At 30.0% G+C, this 22029-nt stretch overlaps 1 protein-coding gene across 1 annotated transcript in view; it reads right to left on the bottom strand.

The window, feature by feature from the left end:
• LOC106465606 (kinesin-like protein KIF20B) overlaps positions 1-22029 on the bottom strand; it is a 104296-nt gene that overhangs the window by 2705 nt on the left and 79562 nt on the right. Inside the window, exons 17-20 of the mRNA XM_013925840.2 lie at positions 17784-17933; positions 13119-13226; positions 4248-4338; positions 1505-1665 (exon numbers count right to left, since the gene is read on the bottom strand). Of these exons, the coding sequence (XP_013781294.1) occupies positions 1505-1665; positions 4248-4338; positions 13119-13226; positions 17784-17933 (510 nt within the window). The remainder of the gene's footprint in view (positions 1-1504; positions 1666-4247; positions 4339-13118; positions 13227-17783; positions 17934-22029) is intronic.

Below are 22029 nucleotides of genomic sequence, written 5' to 3'. Positions count from 1 at the left end.
TATATTATAACAATTACACAAGTGAATTTGTTTGTAGAAGCATAGTTATACAATTACACAAGTGATTTGTTTGTAGAAGCATAGTTATACAATTACACAAGTGATTTGTTTATAGAAGCATAGTTATACAATTACACAAGTGATTTGTTTGTAGAAGCATAGTTATACAATTACACAAGTGATTTGTTTATAGAAGCATAGTTATACAATTACACAAGTGATTTGTTTATAGAAGCATAGTTATACAATTACACAAGTGATTTGTTTATAGAAGCATAGTTATACAATTACACAAGTGATTTGTTTATAGAAGCATAGTTATACAATTACATAAGTGATTTGTTTATAGAAGCATAGTTATACAATTACACAAGTGATTTGTTTATAGAAGCATAATTATACAATTACACAAGTGATTTGTTAAGAGAAGCATAGTTATACAATTACACAAGTGATTTGTTTATAGAAGCATAGTTATACAATTACACAAGTGATTTACTTCCAAAAGCACAGTAATCCAACTACAATAGTTAACAAAGATTTTTCCTCATAGGAAAAAATAGCTAAACTTTATTAGGTATAAGAATACTTTGAAGTTTTTGGTTTCTTTGTATCACATAGAGTTTGAGATATACACATATTTTGTTTCAGGGGTTTATACGATAAATTATACTTAATACACATATATTGAGATTATAGCCAATAAAAAAACTGATAACAAAATATTATGTGCACTTATCAAACTGTGAAATGTTTTGTATAAACATTCAGGATGTTCAGAGCTAGACACTCTAGTTGTAATTCATTATACTTGCTGAACTCACCACATCATACTTCACTTTACACTGTAAAACCAAATGTAGTCACCAAATTGTAAATTTATTTCAATATAATCATGATAGCCTAATCAAATAGCATTCAATATACACAAAACTAAATGTTTGGTCTCTGGGAATCTAAATGTGATAGAAAATTTTCAGTTAGATCTTTAGATTCGGGTTGGTACAAGCAATAAACTTCACACTATTTGTTGTAAGATATGGAATAAAAATTTATTAGCTAATGCCATACGAATGATGATCCATAGCATGCCGTTCATAGATAAGAAATTCATATCAAATACATCTTCACAGTAAGTTTGTATGTTTCAACTATTGTCAAGAAAATAAGTAAAGTAAAATTACATTAATAAACAAAAACCCTTGGTCATTTTAATGACACCCTACTAGTGTATATATATAAATACAGTTTTTAACAACATACAACAAATGTCGATTCAACTACTACATGAGTTTGATTATAAATCAAGGTAGTTTTCCTTATGTACAAAGAAGAATGAAAGAATATTTACCATTACAATTAAGGTGAAATGATATTGGAATTCAACAATAATGATATAAAACTAAATGAATTTACTATCCAATAGATTTCCACTAAGGTAGCAAAAGTAAAAACCAAATTTGTTATAAGGCTTATATTATAAATGTAACATAACACACTGTACCTGAGGTGAACAATTAAGAGGTTCTGTGTTGTTCTCTTTATACAACTGTCTCTTTCTTCTTTTTACCAAACTACTTTCTTCTAGTTTTACCTGCTTAATTTCATTCTCACTGTGATTTCCTTCTTCATTATGTCCCAGGAATGTATTTATTACTTTGTCAGCTGAAAAAAATAAAAAGATTCATTCAGTTAAATCACCTTAATAGATAGCAGGTAGTAAATACCATTTTTTTCAGAGAGCAAAAACGTATTCAAGGTTTATATTTTGATATTGAGAATAATTCATACACTTAGGTTCTGGTTAACCTTTGTGATGAACAGCAAACCTTAATGACTGGCAATAAAACAATATCAGTCAAACATTCCCAAGTTCTGCTCACTGAATTCACTGACAAATAACTTAACATGTTAAGCTAAATTCCCATAAAAATCAAAATACATTAAAACTATTAGATAAATAAATATGAAAATTGTAAAGTAAGTCTACTTGATTTTTCCCCCAATGCCAAAGGAATGCACATATACAAGTTTGTCTTCCTGTCACCACGTGTAAAACTTGAGATAATACTGTTGTCAGGAAACATTAGCTTCACCAATTTTCCTATATTTCCACCCCAGTTGACAGTGTGACAATTTTATCTTTTTGAAATTGAAGCTTTCAAACATTTCATCAAGCTGAAATGTGTAACTAATTATTGTTGGTTTTGATTGTTAATACTTGACTCGATTAGACAGATTCTGTGAAGCCATACATGTATAACTCTGAATTTACTGTGTAACTTCAATAAATTTAGCAAGCTTTAAGTCTGTTGTACAGAAAAAAATTAGATATTTCAATAAAGTTTGTTCACTGAACATTTGTATGTTAGTTTCTGAAGCCTTTATTGAGTTAGTTGGAATGAAATATGACTTTAATGCTATGACTGAAAAATCTCCTTTTCACCTTACAGTTTTCACACTTCATCTGCAAAACCTCTAGAACTTCCTAAATGAATAAGTTTTTTGTTTAGTAAAACTATGTTTTTCTTTTCTTTGATCTAACAGTAAATACATCAACTTACCGTGAAATGAAATTTTGAAAAATATGAAACAGAATGAAAAATGATACTTTTGATGACAGTTTGCTCCCAAGTATAGTTCCAAGTTTCAGTTTCAAGTGCTAACATCATCATTTCTAAATGGTTTTTATTGCTGTCCTTTGTAGTTGTACTCACTGAAGTAGTAATTGCTGAGTAAAAGCAGTAAATCACAGTGAGAGACCATTAGCTGTTCCCACAAAGATAAAGTAAACACCAAGTACCTGTAAGATGTCCTGTTATACAAGGCCAAGCTAGTTTAATTTTAGACATTTGATTTACTGAGACTGAGAAGTTTGTTTCTTACATTTCACTTTTCTTTAAAAAAAAAACAACAACAATAAATGAAGAATATAAGTAAAAAACAAAAATCTGTAATTCTCACTGATATTTGAGACAGTTTTCACTCAATAAGATGTTCTTCTATAAGTCTTGTTGAGTCTCCCAAATTTGAGTGTCCAAAAAAGAATTCATGCAGTATTCAAATATGCATTTCAGATCACAAACAAAAAGAGTAAGTGGAATAGGATATTCCAAAAACTACTAGAATCTATCTGACTTTCTAAGTAAGCTAGAAATAAATTTAAAACTTCTGTTAGCTGTTTGAAGTTTCAGTAGAATGATCATGCAGCTAAAGACTTCTGTCAAGTAAATAACACTGGAGCTAAAAATAAAATGGTAAGAAGGATCCTGTAGAGAAGGTTCCTTTCTTCCTATTGGTTATAAACATGTACATTAGTCATGTAAAATTGATTAGCAATGTCAAAAATCAGAGTGAGAGGTCAAGGGCTTCTCTGGTGGGTTTGACAAATGTTTTGATACCTCAGTAAATCAAGAAGGTAGGAGGTGCAAAGTTTAGATTCTTGCTTGTAATTATGTACAGTTTATGTTTCTAATTGGAAGGAAACTGCAGCTGCCTACATTTGACATTACAAAATTCTGAAGAGGTGAAGTCAGAGCTCAGGCACATCAAACAACATAGAAAAATTAAAGTTATTAATTTTTGTAATTTTTCTATTTGAAATTAAAAAGCTAAAACTCAAATAAAAAACTTAAGTCCACATTCACATTCAAGTACCACTTGCTGCATTTGCTCTACAGTAGCTAAAGATGAGGTAATACAATCTCTACCCAAGTTTTTTAATGTTGATGTTTGAAATTCAAATGTAGTCAAAGAAGTGTCTATGACACACGCTTTCTTGTGTTTATTTTTTTTGCATACAAATTCAAGGTCTTACCCATTTTGGAAAAAATTAATAATCTTGTTGCAATAGCAGCAGATCGCTTTCTGCGTACTATTTAATAGGTCTTGCTCCAACTAAACTGTGTCAGCCACTTTGTGTTAACCATGCACTTACCATGTCTAAATCTGTCATGTAACTCAAGCATACAATATAGTACATAAGAGAGGTATCATCATTTACATTTGGTAATTGATGGTGCTGCCACTGAGGCTGAAACACTACCTACTGATTGACCAGAAACAAGTTGTAATTTGCTTTTTCCTGCTTACTTTACTGGAAAGAGGATTGTTTATTATATGTCGAATCAAAAAATGTTTTCTCACATGCAAGAACATTTCAAGGAAACAATTTAATCTGGAGACTTTTCATTTAATACCTCAAATTTATAGGGTTTTCAAGCCTGTGTAAGCCCCATAAAACATACCTACTGCACCTAATCCAGGTGACTTTCCTCTTAGGTAATCTCCAAATTTCTTGAGGGGTGATTTTTCATTTACATCTTCAGTTGTCTCCTTCTGCAAAAAAATTACAAAAACTACCGACATAAAACATTGACATTTTTAAAGATACAACTATAACCTTTCTTTTAAACCTTTCCTACCCAAAAAGCACATTACCAAGCACTTTTTTACTGTGAAAAATATAGCAATATTTTTAACAAAATCAAAACCAACTTTGCTTTCTAATTCCTTCTGCATTATATTATAAATAAATAAATAAATAAATATATATATATATATATATATATATACACATTACCCTGCATCTTAAATAATTGAAAAAGAGGGAAAAACAGTTTCACTATTTTCTTACTTTCAACTTCTTATCCGGTGGCTAATTCTCAACTTGTGTATTACTGTATTTTTCTTGTTGTAAGCTTTCTTTGTTTATGAAGCTTCCCAAGAGATTCTCTGGTAATTATAGATTTCTTTTGACCTGCTCCCAGAATACTATAAACAACACTAGATCTTTCAAGTACATATTATATATAGAATTTACAAGGTTTCTCACTTGCTTCTAGTTCCTCTCTAGTTTGATTTTATTTGCATGTGTAGTTCCTTTTGTATCTTTTATATTCTGTTTTTGTTTTTTTGTCTATTGCTATTCTCTATTTTTCCTTATCCGTTTCTTTCCAAATCTATCTTGAGACTTTTGAATGTGCTCCTCTAAGAGCTCTGATAAGATCCTTCATTGAAAGGAATTCATCTACTCTTCTCAAAATTAGGATAATGGAATTTTACAATGTCTTTTGTTTTGTTGGTGGAGAGAGTCTCATCATCTGCATTAATGTAATGCACGATAAGGCATGTTTCGTCAACCTTTCTTAGTATTCAAAATGTCAACTTGCCATCAACACTTTCAATGGTCCATTATATCTGCATCTTTTCCTTTGCCTGAAACTTCATTGGACATATCTGATAGTTTCATAAAAAAGACATATTAGTACTCTCCTGTCTATCTGTATTCAGATAATCCACAATATTGAAAGTAGAGACCCAATGAAATATATTAACCACATGTGAACCTCTTTTGGTAAAAGGCCTTCATATCTAAAATAAGGCTGTGCTGTTCATCATCTTTCATCTGACCTAAGTGTAGCTGGTTCTCTTATGACAATCTGCTTGTTATAATTTTGATTATTCTTGACTGAGATAAGATCTTGGATCGTTGTCTTCTACGACAATTGACAGCTACATCTGACCTAACATATCAAAGAATAGTTGCTTGAATCAACTCAATCATTTTATCATACAGGATACATACTTGCAGCATGTAGGTCTGAAATAACTTTTAAAATGGTGGAATAATGAAAAAGCAGCTTTAATGAATAGATTTCCATCAGATATGGTACCAAGTTAACCATCTAGATGGAACATATCACTCAAAGGCACGCTCTTCAGTTACAAGATCAACCTAAATCTTTGCTAAATATCCCACTTTCTCGTAGTATAAAATTTGTATCCAAAAATTTTTTTAGGTTTTTTCTAAGTTTTAAATCTGGAACACATTAAACCTGGTGAAGTAAATTTCACAGGATAGTTGCATTGTATTGTAATTTAACTGGCAACTGTCATCTAATGAGAAATGTCATGAGATATTTCAGCATTCTGGTGATTGTTCAGAATCAGTACAATGGATGCCAGTTTGGAACTTTTAGACCAGATTTGTTTTGACCTTTGCAGAAGGAGGATTCACATCTGACTTAAAAGAGCCAAGACCTGGTTTCCAAGTCATGTCTACATTTCAAGCCTTATAATTTTTGTTTTTGCTGATTATGTAACTTCATTTCACTTCCCAGATTACTTTGTTTTAATTTCTCGTAAATTAAACATAGTATATCTTCCTCATTTATTTCTACATCTTCATTTCACATTCAAAGTAGTTCTATCACTATGACAATCAGTTTCCAAATTGAAACTTCTTAACAGAAAATAAAGTATGTTATTCCCTATGGCTTGTCTTTTTCTTTTCACTCATAACAAATTGCTGTACTTGTCCTTTAAAATACTAGATATCTGAAACTCTAATCTTCATGGAGATTATGTGACTATGTAATACATTCAACCTTGAGATTACCATATAAGTTCAGTCAACAAGTCCACTTAAAACCTATTATGTCAATCAGTCTTGGATTGTTTTGTTTCAAAAGAGTTTATGCAAGTTTTCTTATAATTAGGAATGAAACTATCCAAAATAACACAGGAGGATTTACTTTCTGACAAACTGAATTTTGATGCTATTTGAAAATCAGAAAACATAATTTTGAATATATCTCCTGCTCCTTTATAGAAAGAAAGCTATAATAATTTTCAGCAAAATGATGCTTCAAAGTTCCTTAACCTTAAGATCTTTTCTGCATAATTAACAATGGAGTCAGTAATAACTTTTCTGCTCATACTAAGAATGACTTAATAGGTTAACTCTTTTGCTTCAAGGTTGGCCAACTTGACCAACCTCGTAACCATTTTGAACTCATTATAGTTTCCATACTATAACTTTTAATACAGTATATGTATCTTCACAAAATCTGGCAGACTTTTAGTAAACATTAAATTTCTTAACATTACATATTGGACCTATTGGTCCATCTCACCTGTTCCATCTTCTAAACTAAACTATTAATAAATAAATTTAAAAAAATCATCTTAAATCAGCCCCTATCATTCATATACTTATCAAGCTTTCTCTTAAACTCAGTTAAATTTACTGATTCCACAACACCCTAAGGTAATCCATTCCAAAGGCCAACCACCATGTTAGAAAAATAAAACTGTCTTAACTGAAGATGACTCCTACCCTCCCAAGATATATTTTGTGTCTCCTAGTCATATTATTTTCACTCTTAAGTACGAAGAAATATGATGCATCAACACTATCAATTCCCTTTACAATCTTAAACAGATCCTCCCTAATCTTTCTTTTTTCAAGAGAAAACAATTTGAAAGATTTCAACCTATCCTCGTATGACAATCTCTTCACCCCAGGCACCATTCTAGTAACCCTTCTCTGAGTCCTTTCCAACAATTCAATGTCTTTCCTAAAATAAGGAGCCCAAGAGGGAACACAATATTCCAAATGTGGCCTAACCAGTGACTTGTGCAATGAAATTATAACCTCTTTAGTCTTGTATTCAAAATTTCTGTAGATACAACATAAAATCCTTTTCACCCTACCACTAGCAACAGCTTGGATGGCTTCAGAGACTGATCAACTATTACACCAAGATTCCTTTCTTTTGTGACACTGTTAAGGTTATTACCATCAAAATTATACTTAAAATTCAAATTATGATAACTCACATGCAACATCTTGCATTATAATTAAAACCCATCTGCTACTTATTTGCCCAACTCACTAAATGATCTAAATCCTTTTGTAAATCAGCAGCAGCCTCTTCACAGCTAGCAACACCCAAGACCTTAATATAATCTGCAAATTTAAGTAATTTATTGACTATTCCTTCATCTATATCATTGATGTAAATTAAAAAGAGCATAGGTTCTAAGAGCAAAGGTACCCCACTTGTGACACTAATCCAGTTTGACTGAACTCCATTCGTAACAACCCTCTGCTTTCTTCTATATAATTTGCTATCATATCTCCCGCACCTAGAGAGATATTTTTTTACAAGCCTTTTATGTGGCACCTTGTCAAATGCTCTCTGAAAATCCATATATACCAAAGCTACACCCCTACTCTCATCTACATAAGCTGTAGATCACAGCTTTCTATGTTCAAAGAAAGTCGAAAGATTTGTTAGGCAAGATTTTCCCTTGGTGAAACTATGTTGACTATCCAATAAAATTCTAAACTTTGTTAAATAATTTTGCAAAACATATTTTATCAGACTTTCCAAAACTTTCCCACAACTGATATAAGGCTAATGGGTCTATAATTACTGGGACAATTTTTATCACCTGCCTTCGAAAGAGGAGTTACATTAGCTAACTTCTAATCCTCTGGTACCTGCCCACTATCCACATTACGATATTGAATTACTTTATGCACGACCTACTTGTGAGCGTATCTCATGAAAAATATTATATTATTATTTATTTTACCTAATCTAACCTTAACCAACCTAAGAAGTTTCCTATTTTTACATTTTAGTTACTCTTATAATAATAAGTGAAGAATGCACATTAAAAATAAGAAATAAAGTACCTACCAAAGAACATAGAATAATGACATGAAAATAGTAGACAATGTCCAATAACTATTACAATTTTCTGGCTTTCTAACTGTGCAAAAAGAGCTGTTAAAAAATCATCTAAGCTTGTCGATGTGCTTTCTGTGGGAATAAAATTTGAACTGAGAGCGAAATTAACAGTTCTCTGTACAAAACACAATGTAACATAATATATTAGTTGATAGATGAAAACCTTGGCTTTCTATTGATTATAAATAATATAGTATTGAACATCAGAGAGAACTATTGGAAACTTCTGAAAGAGGATGTGACAAGAGGAGTCTGATTTTCTATTTCATTGCTCTGTAACTAAATAAAATTCAAGTCTATGTAAATTATTATAGCGAGTAACTTACAATAAATTTTATTCTTACTGGAGGGGTGGTGAATTAATTAGAGAAGAGGGAAGACCGAGAGAGCAAATGTCACAATTCTTATACTAGTGGAAATTCAGGATTTTTTAAAATATTGTTTTATAAAATTAAGAACCTAAAACTTGTATACTATTAAAATATGGATTATTAGCTATATTTTTATGCCAAATTTCTTCATATCATGATAAGAAAGTAGTTTAATAAATTTTGAATGTAAATCACTAAAACCTTGTGACATGCACAAAAAAAAAGATGCTTGTGGAGAAAGGGTTAATGCAATCTTTTTCTAGCAATTAAGCATCTTTAAATTTAGTATTTTCTGCCAGTGTCATTGTCAACATTTTAAAACCTAAAACAAAATCTAATAAAAGAAAACTAAAAAACCATTTTCAAAGTCAACAAAATCTAGTAGAAAACGGACTAAAAGGACCGTTATCAAAGTTAACAAAATCTAGTGGTAGATGGGCTAAAAGACTATTATAACAGTCGACAAAATATAGTGGAAGGACTAAAATAATCGTCATTAAAGTTAACAAAATCTTGCGGAGGAAGGACTTAAAATTTCGTTATCAATGACAACAAAATCTAGTACAAGAAGGACTAAAAAGACAATTATATCATATGATATGAACAACAAAAAATATATAGAGATATTACAAGTGTAATTGAAAATCACCCCAGATGAAATAAAATACAGAATTCTTGACTTTTACTGAGCAACAGTTACATTTGGTACTTATCTGACAAAATAAATTATTGGTAATATATAAGAGGCTAATCATTTATCTGACAAATATTCTCAGCTCAAAAGGCAAAGGACAATAAATCTCTTCAATTTTCTTGTGCACTGGCTTTACACAAACTAAAAATTTAAAGAGTTGAAGCAAGTGTATTTTTCTTCAACAAGACGCATGACTGGATGTGTATTAAGTTTAAGAACCATCAATAAGTAAACTGACATAGCCATGTATTTAATTTCAATGTTTTGGGCAACTTCACATAGACTTCAAGTTCTCCTATTTCAAAAGAAATAATTAATTTGTTTTTGGATGATTAAAGGAAACCATTTCCATTTTTGGCAAAGGGTAGGAATTCTCAGTACTCTTTACCTAATGAACGTTTTTGGTTGATATATCAGGAGTATGAGGTAAGACAACTTTTAACTTAGATTTATACACATTTGCCTTAAGCTCCTAATATAAAAAATTATTTTGCATTTAATTTTTTCTATTAATAGTTTTTAGTTACAACAGGTAATACATATCATCAACAGTAAATTTGAAATAAATTTATCTTTTTTTTGGGGGGGGGGGGGTAGGCTTGGATTACAACCAAGTAGTCTGACTTTAGAGATCTTTGGTGAATAATTCTCCTAGATGAAAGAGGAGGCTCTTTATTTCATTATTATTATACTCATTTCTTTATGAAATAATCTTATATATATGTGGATTGAGTTTTTAAATTGTACTTCTCACAATATAGTCTCATAATAATCTGTTATCTTTTAAACAGACTGGATAGAATGAGATGGCTGTGTGAATATAAGAAGGAAGTGATGTATGCCTGTGTGTGTTCACATGATATATACAGTTACAGAAAGATGGAAGTGTGGATTAGCATATTTTGTAAACACTAGTTAAGATAAATTCAGATGATGTAAATTAAATGTGCAAGATCTTTACTAGATCTACCCTGACCTGCATGTCAGTCTTTATGTATCCCATTAGAGTAGTGTAAAATTTTAAATCCAGGCATTTGTACTTTGTAATCTTTCTCACTCACATATTAGCTCTGTCATGCTAATATTAGTAACTTTAGTTTTTTTTTACCAGCTTTAAGTCTGATATAAATTACTTCAATTAAAATCTAGGCATCACTAAACTTATTCTGCATTTTATTCATAAGTTAATTATTAAATCTTTATGTAATGCCTTTTCTCCTCCTTCATCATGTCATTGTTTCAAAACCTGAAAAATGTTTTCAGTCTCTATGTGACTTTTTGAAAGTTCAAATCATACATGCTCATTTTCATAAATTCAACAAAATAAACAGAATAATCTTTGGTAATTTGAATTGCTGACTGTAGCTAATGGGTTAATGCTAACCCTTTCCAGACAGGTCACAGGTGAAAAAACCATGTCATTGCATTTGTTGAATCGCATTGAAAATTTTTATTGGACTACGATTTTATGAATTTATGTCAATAAGTTTGGTATCAAACTGTAGATTATAATTCAGATTTTAGTATTATACATTACTCAATTTCTTAATTGAAAAGTAAATATTAAAAAATACAGTTGAACATCGGTTTTTGTGTGTCACACGGTATGTTGAATGTAGCACTGGTTCAAAATACCAAGTCTATAGTTTTGTACGAATTAGAAACTCAAATTACCAATATTGATTAGCTATAATATCAAATAATAACTACTTATATTTTCCATTTGCTAAGATAATGCTCATGTAATAAATCAAACACAGTGGCACCCAACCAACTTCTTTCCATTTTTGGAAATGCTCCCTTATATACACACTTACTTCTATATATGACATGAATAACCAATCTAAAACTCAGAATGTCCCCCTAGTGGCTTTCTTAGACATTTAAATTCTGGGGATGCCATCTCTTTCTTTCAAACCAAGATTTCAAGGAGATAGGTTGTGTCTTTAGTCTGCTCAAAATTTCATACTTTTCAAGTTATTAAACTTGATAAATTATAGTGGAATTCTATGGTATTGATATAGTAATTTATGATTTTTTTTGGTTATTCAACTATATATATAAAACCTAAAAAAATTATTTCGTTTCACATCCTCCATGTGCTTAACAACCAATGTCAAGCAGCAACCAAGTACAAAGGTCATAACTAGAAGAGATAATTGTTTGCTTTACTTCTTTAGTTACTGTTCTATGTTCTAAGAAAAACATGTTTAAGAATATGTTTGTAAATAGTAATAATCTATATACATATATAACGTATAATAATAATTGAAATGTGACTGTATTTTACAAAATACTAGTCTGCTAAAACACAGCCAAAACAGGTCACTTTGTAAAGACTGAAGGTCAGTTTTATATTATTGGATAGGGTAACATGAGAGCATGTGTGCCACATCATTGTAACATTCTGTATTGTTAGCTAGGCACGACTGAAAGATCAATATAATAAAAATAGTAAATATATATAAATGTATAATGTTATGAGATTTAAGCTACTTAGTCTAAACATTTATGCTTTCATGTAATAATTTGTTGTCATTCTAGAATGAAAGAGACATAATTTATATTTATTTCCTAATTTTTTCTATGGTGATTAAGAGATCAGGCAAATCTACTGAACCTGTACAGAGATTCGTAACTGAAAATAACAGATAAAATATAAAGTTTTTTTTTCTTAAGAAACGTTTGATAACTATCTGGACATTATAAAGATTTTGCATGTGAAATTTGAAATTTTTCTGATGCATAAAAGTATTTTTAATCTTAAAATTAAAATTACTTTGCATGTTAGATAGTCAACATGCAGAAAGAAAAAAAAGGCACGATGAAAACATTGCTTTATAAACCTTACTACCCAATAAAAAATTTTATATTTTGTTTTTCGTAAGCATTGTAATGTTTACTGATATAATCTACCAAAATTCGTCAACATATGCTTAATCATTTAAAAGTTATATCATGAAAACTATAACAAGCAAAAAATGGTTACAAAGTCGGTCTCAGGTACCGGGCCCGTGGTGAAAGAGTTAACTGAGTTGGTAGAATATTTGCCTAACGTGTAAGATTCCAGCTTCGATCATGCTCACAGGAGATACAAAAATGGGATTACCACACATGCAAGATTTGACTGTTTGTGAACTTCTATAAAGGATATGTTTTAAACACAAACACGTGTCAACTAGATGTTACTAGCACGGTATGGTTTTGTCTTACATATTACTCTTAAAACTTGAAAAAGTTTTTTTCATAAAACAAATAAGTAAAACGTGTTTATGTTAGATGAACAATATAATAAATATTTACAGAAAAACACATACTTAATAAAGTTTGACTCTTTCACTGTTATACTACTTCAATGAATACTAATTACTCTTAGATTACACTTTAATATCTATATTCTGTTTTTATTATAAAAGACATAATTTTTTTTTATTATAAATTAATATCTGAATCACTAACTTACTATATTTAGAGAGTAAATGAGAGATTTCTGTGGGACTGTATCCTTACCTCAACAGTTTGTTCTTCTTGATTGTAGCTCTCAATTTCTTGTTGCTTCTGTTTCCTGGTTCTCTTCCTACGATGAGGAGGAAGCTGTTTGGGTTCTTCAAAATCATCCTTTAAGGCAGAAACAAGACCAATACATATAACATGCTACATTAATTTCTATCAGTGTATCAATTGTGGTTTGTTCAGTAGTGTTTCTATAATTCTGTAGGAAATGCTTGATATGACATATGTTTAAAACCATATTAGCATAAAATATCAATACAAGCTTTATAAATGTTTTCAACAAATCGACAGAAATTGCTAGTGGTGGGGCAAATAGGATTTTAGGTTGTATCTAAAGAAATATTGAATACAAGTTTAAAGAGGTTATACTTTCATTGTACAGGTCACATTTGGAATATTGTGTTCAGTCTTAGGCTTCTTACCTTAGGAAAGACACTGAATTGTTGGAAAGAGTTCAGAGAAGGGTTACTAGAATGGTGCTTGGGATGGAGAGATATCTCAAATTATTTTCTCTTGAAAAAAGAAGAGTTACAGAGGACCTGATTGAGATGTTTAAGATTATAAAGGGAATTGATAGTGTTGATGTATCATCTTTTTTTATATTTAACAATGAGAATAGTAGGACTAGGGGACACAAATCTAAATTTTGGCAAGGTAGGAGTCATCTTCAGCCAAGACAGTTTTGTTTTTCTAACAGGGTGGTTGGTCTTTGGAATGGGTTGCCTTCAAATGTTGTAGAGGCAAAACATTTGGCAGGCTTTCAGAAAACCTTACAAGTCTTTTGTACACAAAAAATCAGATTTCTTGGAACTCTTGACAAAGTGCCACGCCTACTTTCTACACACACGGTTGTGATTTCTCAGCCAATTATATTTAGTTGAGCTAGATGTTTATAACCAATAAAGACCACATTTCAAAATATGATCTCCCAATAATTATTTTAAAATAGAAGTGAAGAATTCTACAGAGAATTAAATAAACTGCTCTTAGCACTGTTGCTGCTTTTGTCCTCATTAGCACTTTAGCATTGTTTCTCATCTACTATAAGTATGTTAGTTAGATAGACAATTAAACTGTATTACATATGTTTTAAAATGCATATTAGAAATGTTTAATAATTATTTAAAATATAAGCAAAACTGACTTCAGTTCATCAAGCTTAGTGTAGTCGGCAGAGTGTCCCAACATTTTGACAAAGGCTAAAGTGTCTCTACCTATGATACCCTGATACTGCCTGAGAATTACCATTGACATGTGTCGTGATAAGTAATAATGCTAAAGGACAGGAAAGAAAAACTAAACATAAAAAATAAACTATATGTGAAAAAGTAAAAATTTACATTTAAGAATATAACTGAAAGGTTTTTAAGATTATTTGATGAAAAAATTAAAAGGTGTGTACATTATTTATTTTAAACATTTCATTGCACAACACAGTGCTGATAATACTCGACACTCAGTTCGAGTGTAAATAACTACAACATAAAAATAACAAATCCTTAGTTAATATACTTAATTAAAATAATCTCATTCTTTTTGTACAAAATACTTGTAATTTTTAACAGAATCTTACTAATTGTTGTGAAGATATGTTAAAGCTCAGTTATTGTATCATTCTCTGTACGAGGAATAGCCAAATGGGTTCAACCCCGTAAATATAAGGTTAAAGAATACAGTTACGCAATTATAAATCTGAAACACAAGATAATGTAAAATAACAAAAAATTTATTCTTCATTAAAGCACCCAAAAGCACTGGCTGTGGGTACTGTCAGGTTTGTATGTATGTGTAAGCCAGATTCTTTACATTAAGTGTCAACAATACACAAACAGCACATAGTGCACTTGTTTTAAAATAATATATTAAAACAAGTCAAATGTATATACAAATGTTCATTACATAGTTAATCACCACAGTTATATCTCAAACTTTAAATAATTGTCTCATTTTGTCAATGTCTACACAGATTAATCCAGTTAATTTAGAACCTCATTGACAAGACAAATTATTTCTTCTCTACTCTGTTATTACAATGCAATAATTCATAATAATAAATAATTGTAATAATAATTAATAATAATAATAATAATAATAATTTCACTTTAATAATTGCCAGTATACACTCTTTATGGCTAAACTCACAATTGCATAGTCTAGATCTATCTATCTCACTAACTCTGTCTAACTATCTCTCAAACTACATTTTGTACGCATATTTACAGCCTTATCAGGCCTAGAACTTTCTACACACTATGAGATACTATGATGCAATAATATTCATTCAAAACAATAAGAAAAACTTAGAAGGTTCTGGTTACATGATGCAATAATAACAAGCACCAATTCACAACAACTGAACTACACAATGTTATGATTTGTACAGTTATGTAAAGAAACCTGCAATAAACTATAGCTTCTAAACATAACTAAATTTAAGACACGCGCTATACTTAAACCATCTAAATCATAACACTCTCATTAAGCCTCATGTATATCTAACAGCTACTGTCAACCAGTTACCTTTCTAATGGTCAGCAGTTCAAAATTAGGTACAATGGTAGATGGCCTTAGTAACTTATAATTAAAAAAGACAGGGTGAGCAAGTTAGAGGCAATAGGAATCACGCCCAAGACACTCAAATCACAAAGCGACCCTTATTATGTAGCTTGTCATTTAATAACAAACAAAATGGCAATATTTCAATTATTTTGATAGTTGAAATAGCTTAAAACAGTAAATAATTGCAAACTCTAATTCTGATTAGTAGAATATTTTCATGATAAACAATCTAATTAATTGTAAACTTGAATATTCAATTGTTGGAATAGTTGAAATAGTAATAATCAGAAAAAGTAATTTTGATTACTTAATTTTTATGACATTTGGTTTAATCAATTTCAATTAATAAATTGTTATAATCATCAACTCTAATCTTGCTTAGTTATTTTCATGACATTAATCAATTTGTTTATGAAACAATAACCTATGTAACCACGGTTCCTAGGTTATCAAATAATAATTTAATTTGCTATGCATTAGTCTTAATATCAATGGCTAGTAGGTTAACCCTTTAGCTCAGTTGATAGAGCTCTCACTTTGCACGCAAGATCAAATCCTGCTAAGGGGAGATATAAAAATTGGATTAATGCAACCGAGGGTGATAACTAAAACTTGTATTCCGATACTGATATTTCTCTTATGTAGTTTAACCCTATAACCTCCAGCACCATTTTTAAATTCCTTTCTGTGTATGGCACTGCATTACATTCAAAATTTAATAAAACAACATTACAATCAATATATATCAATGAGATCAATATCATAATGTATATTATAATTTGAATTTTTATAATATAAAAGTACTAATAACTTTGTTTCAAGGAAAACTTATACAAGTTTTCCAACCTTTGATGGTTGCCATGTCCACCTTCTATACTTTGCCTCGAGATCTACAATGTATATGTAGTTAGTTGACACAAATGTATATAGTTATTAGAAAGAGCTCAGTTTACACTGTACTCCACCAACAGTTAATTTGAAATTGGAGTGCAGTTTTCATGTTGAAGTACATGTAACTGCCATTAGTACTGTTGTCTGCTGTATCGACTATACCACTTACGGTAGTGTTTTATCTAAGTATGAAATAGTTAGAGACATTTAAATTGTATTTAGGTCTTACTTTTATATTTTAGTTAATTATATATTATGTGTTTTTAAAAATTTCGATTGTGAAAGGCTATAAACAAGATGGCATGTATAAACTGTCTTGTTTAGGCAACGCGTCTATGCAGGGAGGTGGCAGAAGGCATCACTTGACGTATCAACATAAGTTTGAAAGGAAAATTAAAAATAAATTACAAGTGAAAAGATAAATATGTAAAATTATGCATAAAAGAAAAATATGACCATTCTAGTGGATTTCTACAAAAAGTTGAAAGGTATGTACATATTCCCATTTGTGAATTTTAAACATTTCATTGCACTGAATGTTGATGGTAATACATAGAGTTAGCAATATAGTAGAGAAAATGAACAATAAAATATAAACAGTTATCTTAAAAAAACTTTTGATATTCATTTATGAGGTTCTAGAGATTATGTAATTGAAATGTGAAAACTGTAAGATTAAAAATAATATTCTTATACTTCATATAAAAATCACCTTGCCAGTGAACTATTCAGAGTCTGTGAGAAAATAACTAAATGAAAAAACGTATTTTTATTAGAAATAGTTTGAACCCCCCCCCCCCCCAACTGTAACTGAAATTTACTGCAGAGTTTCCAATCACTTTACATCTTAGTGTGTTGAATACTTTCTAAATCTATCATAATATAGTAAAAGCATTCTCAACAGCTAGAACACACAATTAAGTTTTTGAAGACACAAAGTCAAAATGCACTCCCATAAAACCAAGGCATATCGAACATAAATTCTATCTTAAAAATTAATTCTCAATTGTTTGTATGAATGAAAACAAATTTAGCTATTAAGGTGATGAAAAAAGTCCCTGTGAAAAAACCTAAGACTGAAACAGGGAAAGTAGCTTCTAAAATTCTCATAGCTAGAGATATATTTTATTAAATTTTTTTTTGTTTCATTAGTAAATTAATACAAAAAAAATAAAAAAAAATTTGAGAAAACACTTGATCCGACACATTTACCTCAGAAAATGATGACAGTCTTGTTGATATAGTTCTAGTTTGATTTCGTTGTCGTGTTTTTCTCATCTTCCTTGTTGACTTTGCTACTTCTGTTTCACTGACATTGTTCTCATTATCAGCAACTTTTGGCTGTAAAACACTTGAAGCATTCTAAAACAAAACAAAAAATTCCATATGCTATCCACTGAAACCAATACATAGTTTGATCCACAGCTATTATAATATTAACAGATAATAAAAGAGAGCATAAATCATAAAACAGGTGAAAAAATAAAATGAATTAATTTTGAAAATGTTTAATAAATTAAGCTAAACGTCAAATAAATTGCCCCCCAAGAAAAAAGTGGGGAGAGAGAGACCAGAAGAAAAAATTTTCATTAATGTATATCAACTCCAAAATTACGAGTGTAACAAGAACTTTGGCTTTATCATAATTCATACACCAAAGTTAGTATCAGTGGTACTGAATAGAATAAACTGTGTCTTTTGAACTAATGCTTTATATACAATTTTTTTTCTGTAATTTCTCTAATTCTGCCTTACTTTTTGAAGATTTGTATTATTACATAATCACTTGATTCATACGAAAAAATGTTTGCATTTAGAGATGATTACAATGTAGTTTTTGCTTGTGATGACAAACTAGTGATTTCTTAACTCTCTCAACACAGGCTCGGTCGATTTAATCGACCATGTGACCTCTTTGTACTCGTATAGTCTTTGTAGATTCGATACTACTAACTTTTAATATAGCGTGTATATCTTCACAAAATTTGGCAGTTTTTCTGTAAACATTATGTCTTTCACATATAAAAAATCATGTTTTTAGCGAAGTATTTTCAATAAACTAAAATAAAGATTTATCCGTGAATATATCAAGTATTTGTTTTGAATAGTCTGTGTGCAAAGTAATTTTCATGTTAAGATTAAAAATACTTTCCCTCATCTCAAAAATCTCTAATTTCATTTAATTTCTAAAACCTATTAAATACATTTCAAATATTTGCTTTCAATAAAACTTCGTACCCACTGAAAAAAATCTAAATTAACTCTTTCTTTCTAGAATGACTTCAAATTGTAACATTTATCCCAAGTATACTCGTAACAGTATACATCTATATATAATTAAATTTTATTGCCCTTTGAACCGTTTCTAAATACTATTCACATCCTATTTCTACATTTTAGTTACTTTTATAATAATAAATAAAGAATAAACATGAAAAACAAGAAATAAAGTACTTACCTGAATTTTCTTTTTTCTTGCTGTCGATTGTCAATGACTCTTAACTCTACTTTTTTTTTATAGTAATGGTAGTAATGCTCTAAGTAATTTTTATTTAATTAAATAATGCACCAAAGAATATAGACTAATAACATACAAAAAGTAGACAAATTCACTTACCTCTCAAAATTTTCCTGGCTTTCTAACTATGTGACAAGAGCCATTACAAATTCAACCAAGCTAGTCATTAGCTTTCCTACAGGAACGGAGCTTGTACTCCGAGTGAAATTGATGATTATCTGTTCAGAACACACATTATACAATATGTCATTTGATGGATAAAATCTTGGCTTTCTATTAGTTATAGGTAATATATAATTAAACGTAAGAGAGAACTATTAATAAATCCTGAAAGAGAGGATATGGCAGAAGGGGTTTGATTTTCTATTTGATAGCTCTGTAACCAAACAAAATTAAAGGCTATAAAAAGTATGGTTTGTCTGAGCAATGATGACTTTATAGCGAGTAATTTACATTGAATTTCATACTTTTTGGAGGGGTGGATAAAATAGAGAAAGGAAGATGCCTAGAGAAAATGTGTCATGTGTATCACACTAAGGGAAATTTGGGATATTTTTTTAATATTGCCTTATAAAATCAAGAACTTAAAATATATATACTGGTAAAATATGGATTATAAGCTATGATTTTCTGCTATACTAATTGGTATAACAAATGAAAGCAGATTAATAAAATGTTGAATGTAAGTCACTAAAACCTCATAACATGCACAGTAAAAGATAGGGTTAAAAGGCACGTGAATTAGAAAGTTGTTTGTATAAGAACTATTTTTATTATCATTTAAGTGCATACATTTAAATATATATATAATAAGCATTAAGAAGTTTTTAGCAAAGTCCATTGTTAATCCGAGTTGTCACCTTAAAGTCATAATGTAAAATGTCTGTGGTAATAGTTCCCAAATGCATTGGGGGATATCCCATCTACCAGACATGATCCAAACAATGATGTTAAACTAACCAGCAAGCATGCAAAATCAATTAAGGGTATGGAGTTAAGTGCTTACACACACAATATCTCAAAGTCGAAATGATTGGTTTGTTTGTTTGTGATTAAGCACAAAGCTACACAATGGGCTATCTGTGCTCTGCCCACTACGAGTATCAAAACCCGGATTCTAGCATTGTACGTCTGCAGACATACCTCTGTGTCACTGGAGGGCTAAGTAGAAATAAAAAAAACCCTAATATTTCTACTATATGTAACTCCAAACCACTTATATTATTCATAAATAAAGAAGAATATAATGGAGGGCTAAGTAGAAATAAAAAAAACCCTAATATTTCTACTATATGTAACTCCAAACACCTTATATTATTCATAAATAAAGAAGAATATAATGGAGGGCTAAGTAGAAATAAAAAAAACCCTAATATTTCTACTATATGTAACTCCAAACACCTTATATTATTCATAAATAAAGAAGAATATATTGGAGGGATAAGTAGAAATAAAAAAAAAACCTAATATTTCTACTACATGTAACTCCAAACCACTTATATTATTCATAAATAAAGAAGAATATAATGGCCACAAATACTGGCAATTAAGAAAATGTTTTACATTATTTTATAACAAATATGAAAATATTTAAAAAAATAAATTTTTTATAAGAAAAATACCTTTAAGGTTGTTAGCTACTTTTAAGCAGCTAATATTAAAATTTTATTCAGTATACTGGGATGGAAAGACTAAGACTAACTTCAAGTAACTGGGCTTGTCTCAGCTTTCCCGTGTTATACTTAAATAAATTTTCAAGAGAAAGGGAGGAGGTTGGAAATATGAACTACGAAAGAAATTTAAGATAGGGCTGCTTATTCTATTTAAGATCTTTTATTATTTTATTAGTTAGGAGTTGCATATAGTAGAAATATTTGGGTGGTTTCATTTCTACTTTAAGAATTATAAGAACTTTTAAGGGTAACTGTCTTTCAACAACTGGCTGGAGACAGTGAAAGGCAGTAGGATTTGAGACATTGTTGGGTGTAAACACTCAACTTCATACCTTTAATTGATTTTCCATGCTTGCTGGCTAGTTTAACATCAGTGTTTATATTTTGTCTGGTAGATAGGATATCCTCAATGCATTTGGGAGCCATTACCACAGACATTATCCGTGATGACTTTAAGGTGACAACTGGGATTAACGGTGCATTTTGCTAAAAATTTCTTCATGCTTATTTTATATGAAGTTCATTTTTGTTTTATAGTGCTCATTTTAATCACCTATTAACAATTAATGTAATTAATAGTATTGAAGCTATTTATTTCATTTTATATATATAATGTATGATTTTTTTTTTTTTCAATACAGAAATTTGGCATTTATAGGAAAGACAAACTTAACACTGTTTTATTATGTAAGCTTCCCAGCAAACTGATAAAACCTGTCTTTCAGAAGCTTAACCTTTAAAACTTCCTCTTCATTTGAAATGTAAAATTCAGTTCTTAGATGTAGCTGTCATACGTGCCCTGAAACAGATGCTTATTGCAGCCAAATGATACATGCAGTATGGAAGCAAGACCTTAGAATAAAATTATTTTTCCAGGCAAGTACAACAGAAGAATCCATGAGCAGCTACTTCACAGATATCAGACTGAGTTCTGTAATGAATATATTAAAGATTATCCTTAATTGATAGGTAGAAGATGGAAAACAACAATGTTTGAAATATATACCATTATTTGATTCTATAGAACTTAGCTGATTATGATATAGCACTTTTATATGAGAGTTTGTTAAAATAACCTGTATATCAATTTCAGCCAGTAATTTGTCAGATTTAGCCTTTTTTGAAGGTTTGCACACACTGCTAGGCCTGATTATGCATTAACCCTATTGAAACAGGTATCTACGGGGTTTTAGTGTCTTACATTCACAATTTTATTAACCTTCTTTTGTTAACGCTATATCAATTAGTATAACATTAAATATTAGCT

Source organism: Limulus polyphemus, unplaced genomic scaffold, assembly GCF_000517525.1.
Source record: "Limulus polyphemus unplaced genomic scaffold, Limulus_polyphemus-2.1.2 Scaffold1998, whole genome shotgun sequence".
NCBI lineage: Eukaryota > Metazoa > Arthropoda > Merostomata > Xiphosura > Limulidae > Limulus > Limulus polyphemus.
The sequence above is the reverse complement of the archived record's forward strand: the minus strand, read 5'-3'. Positions and strand labels throughout refer to the sequence as shown.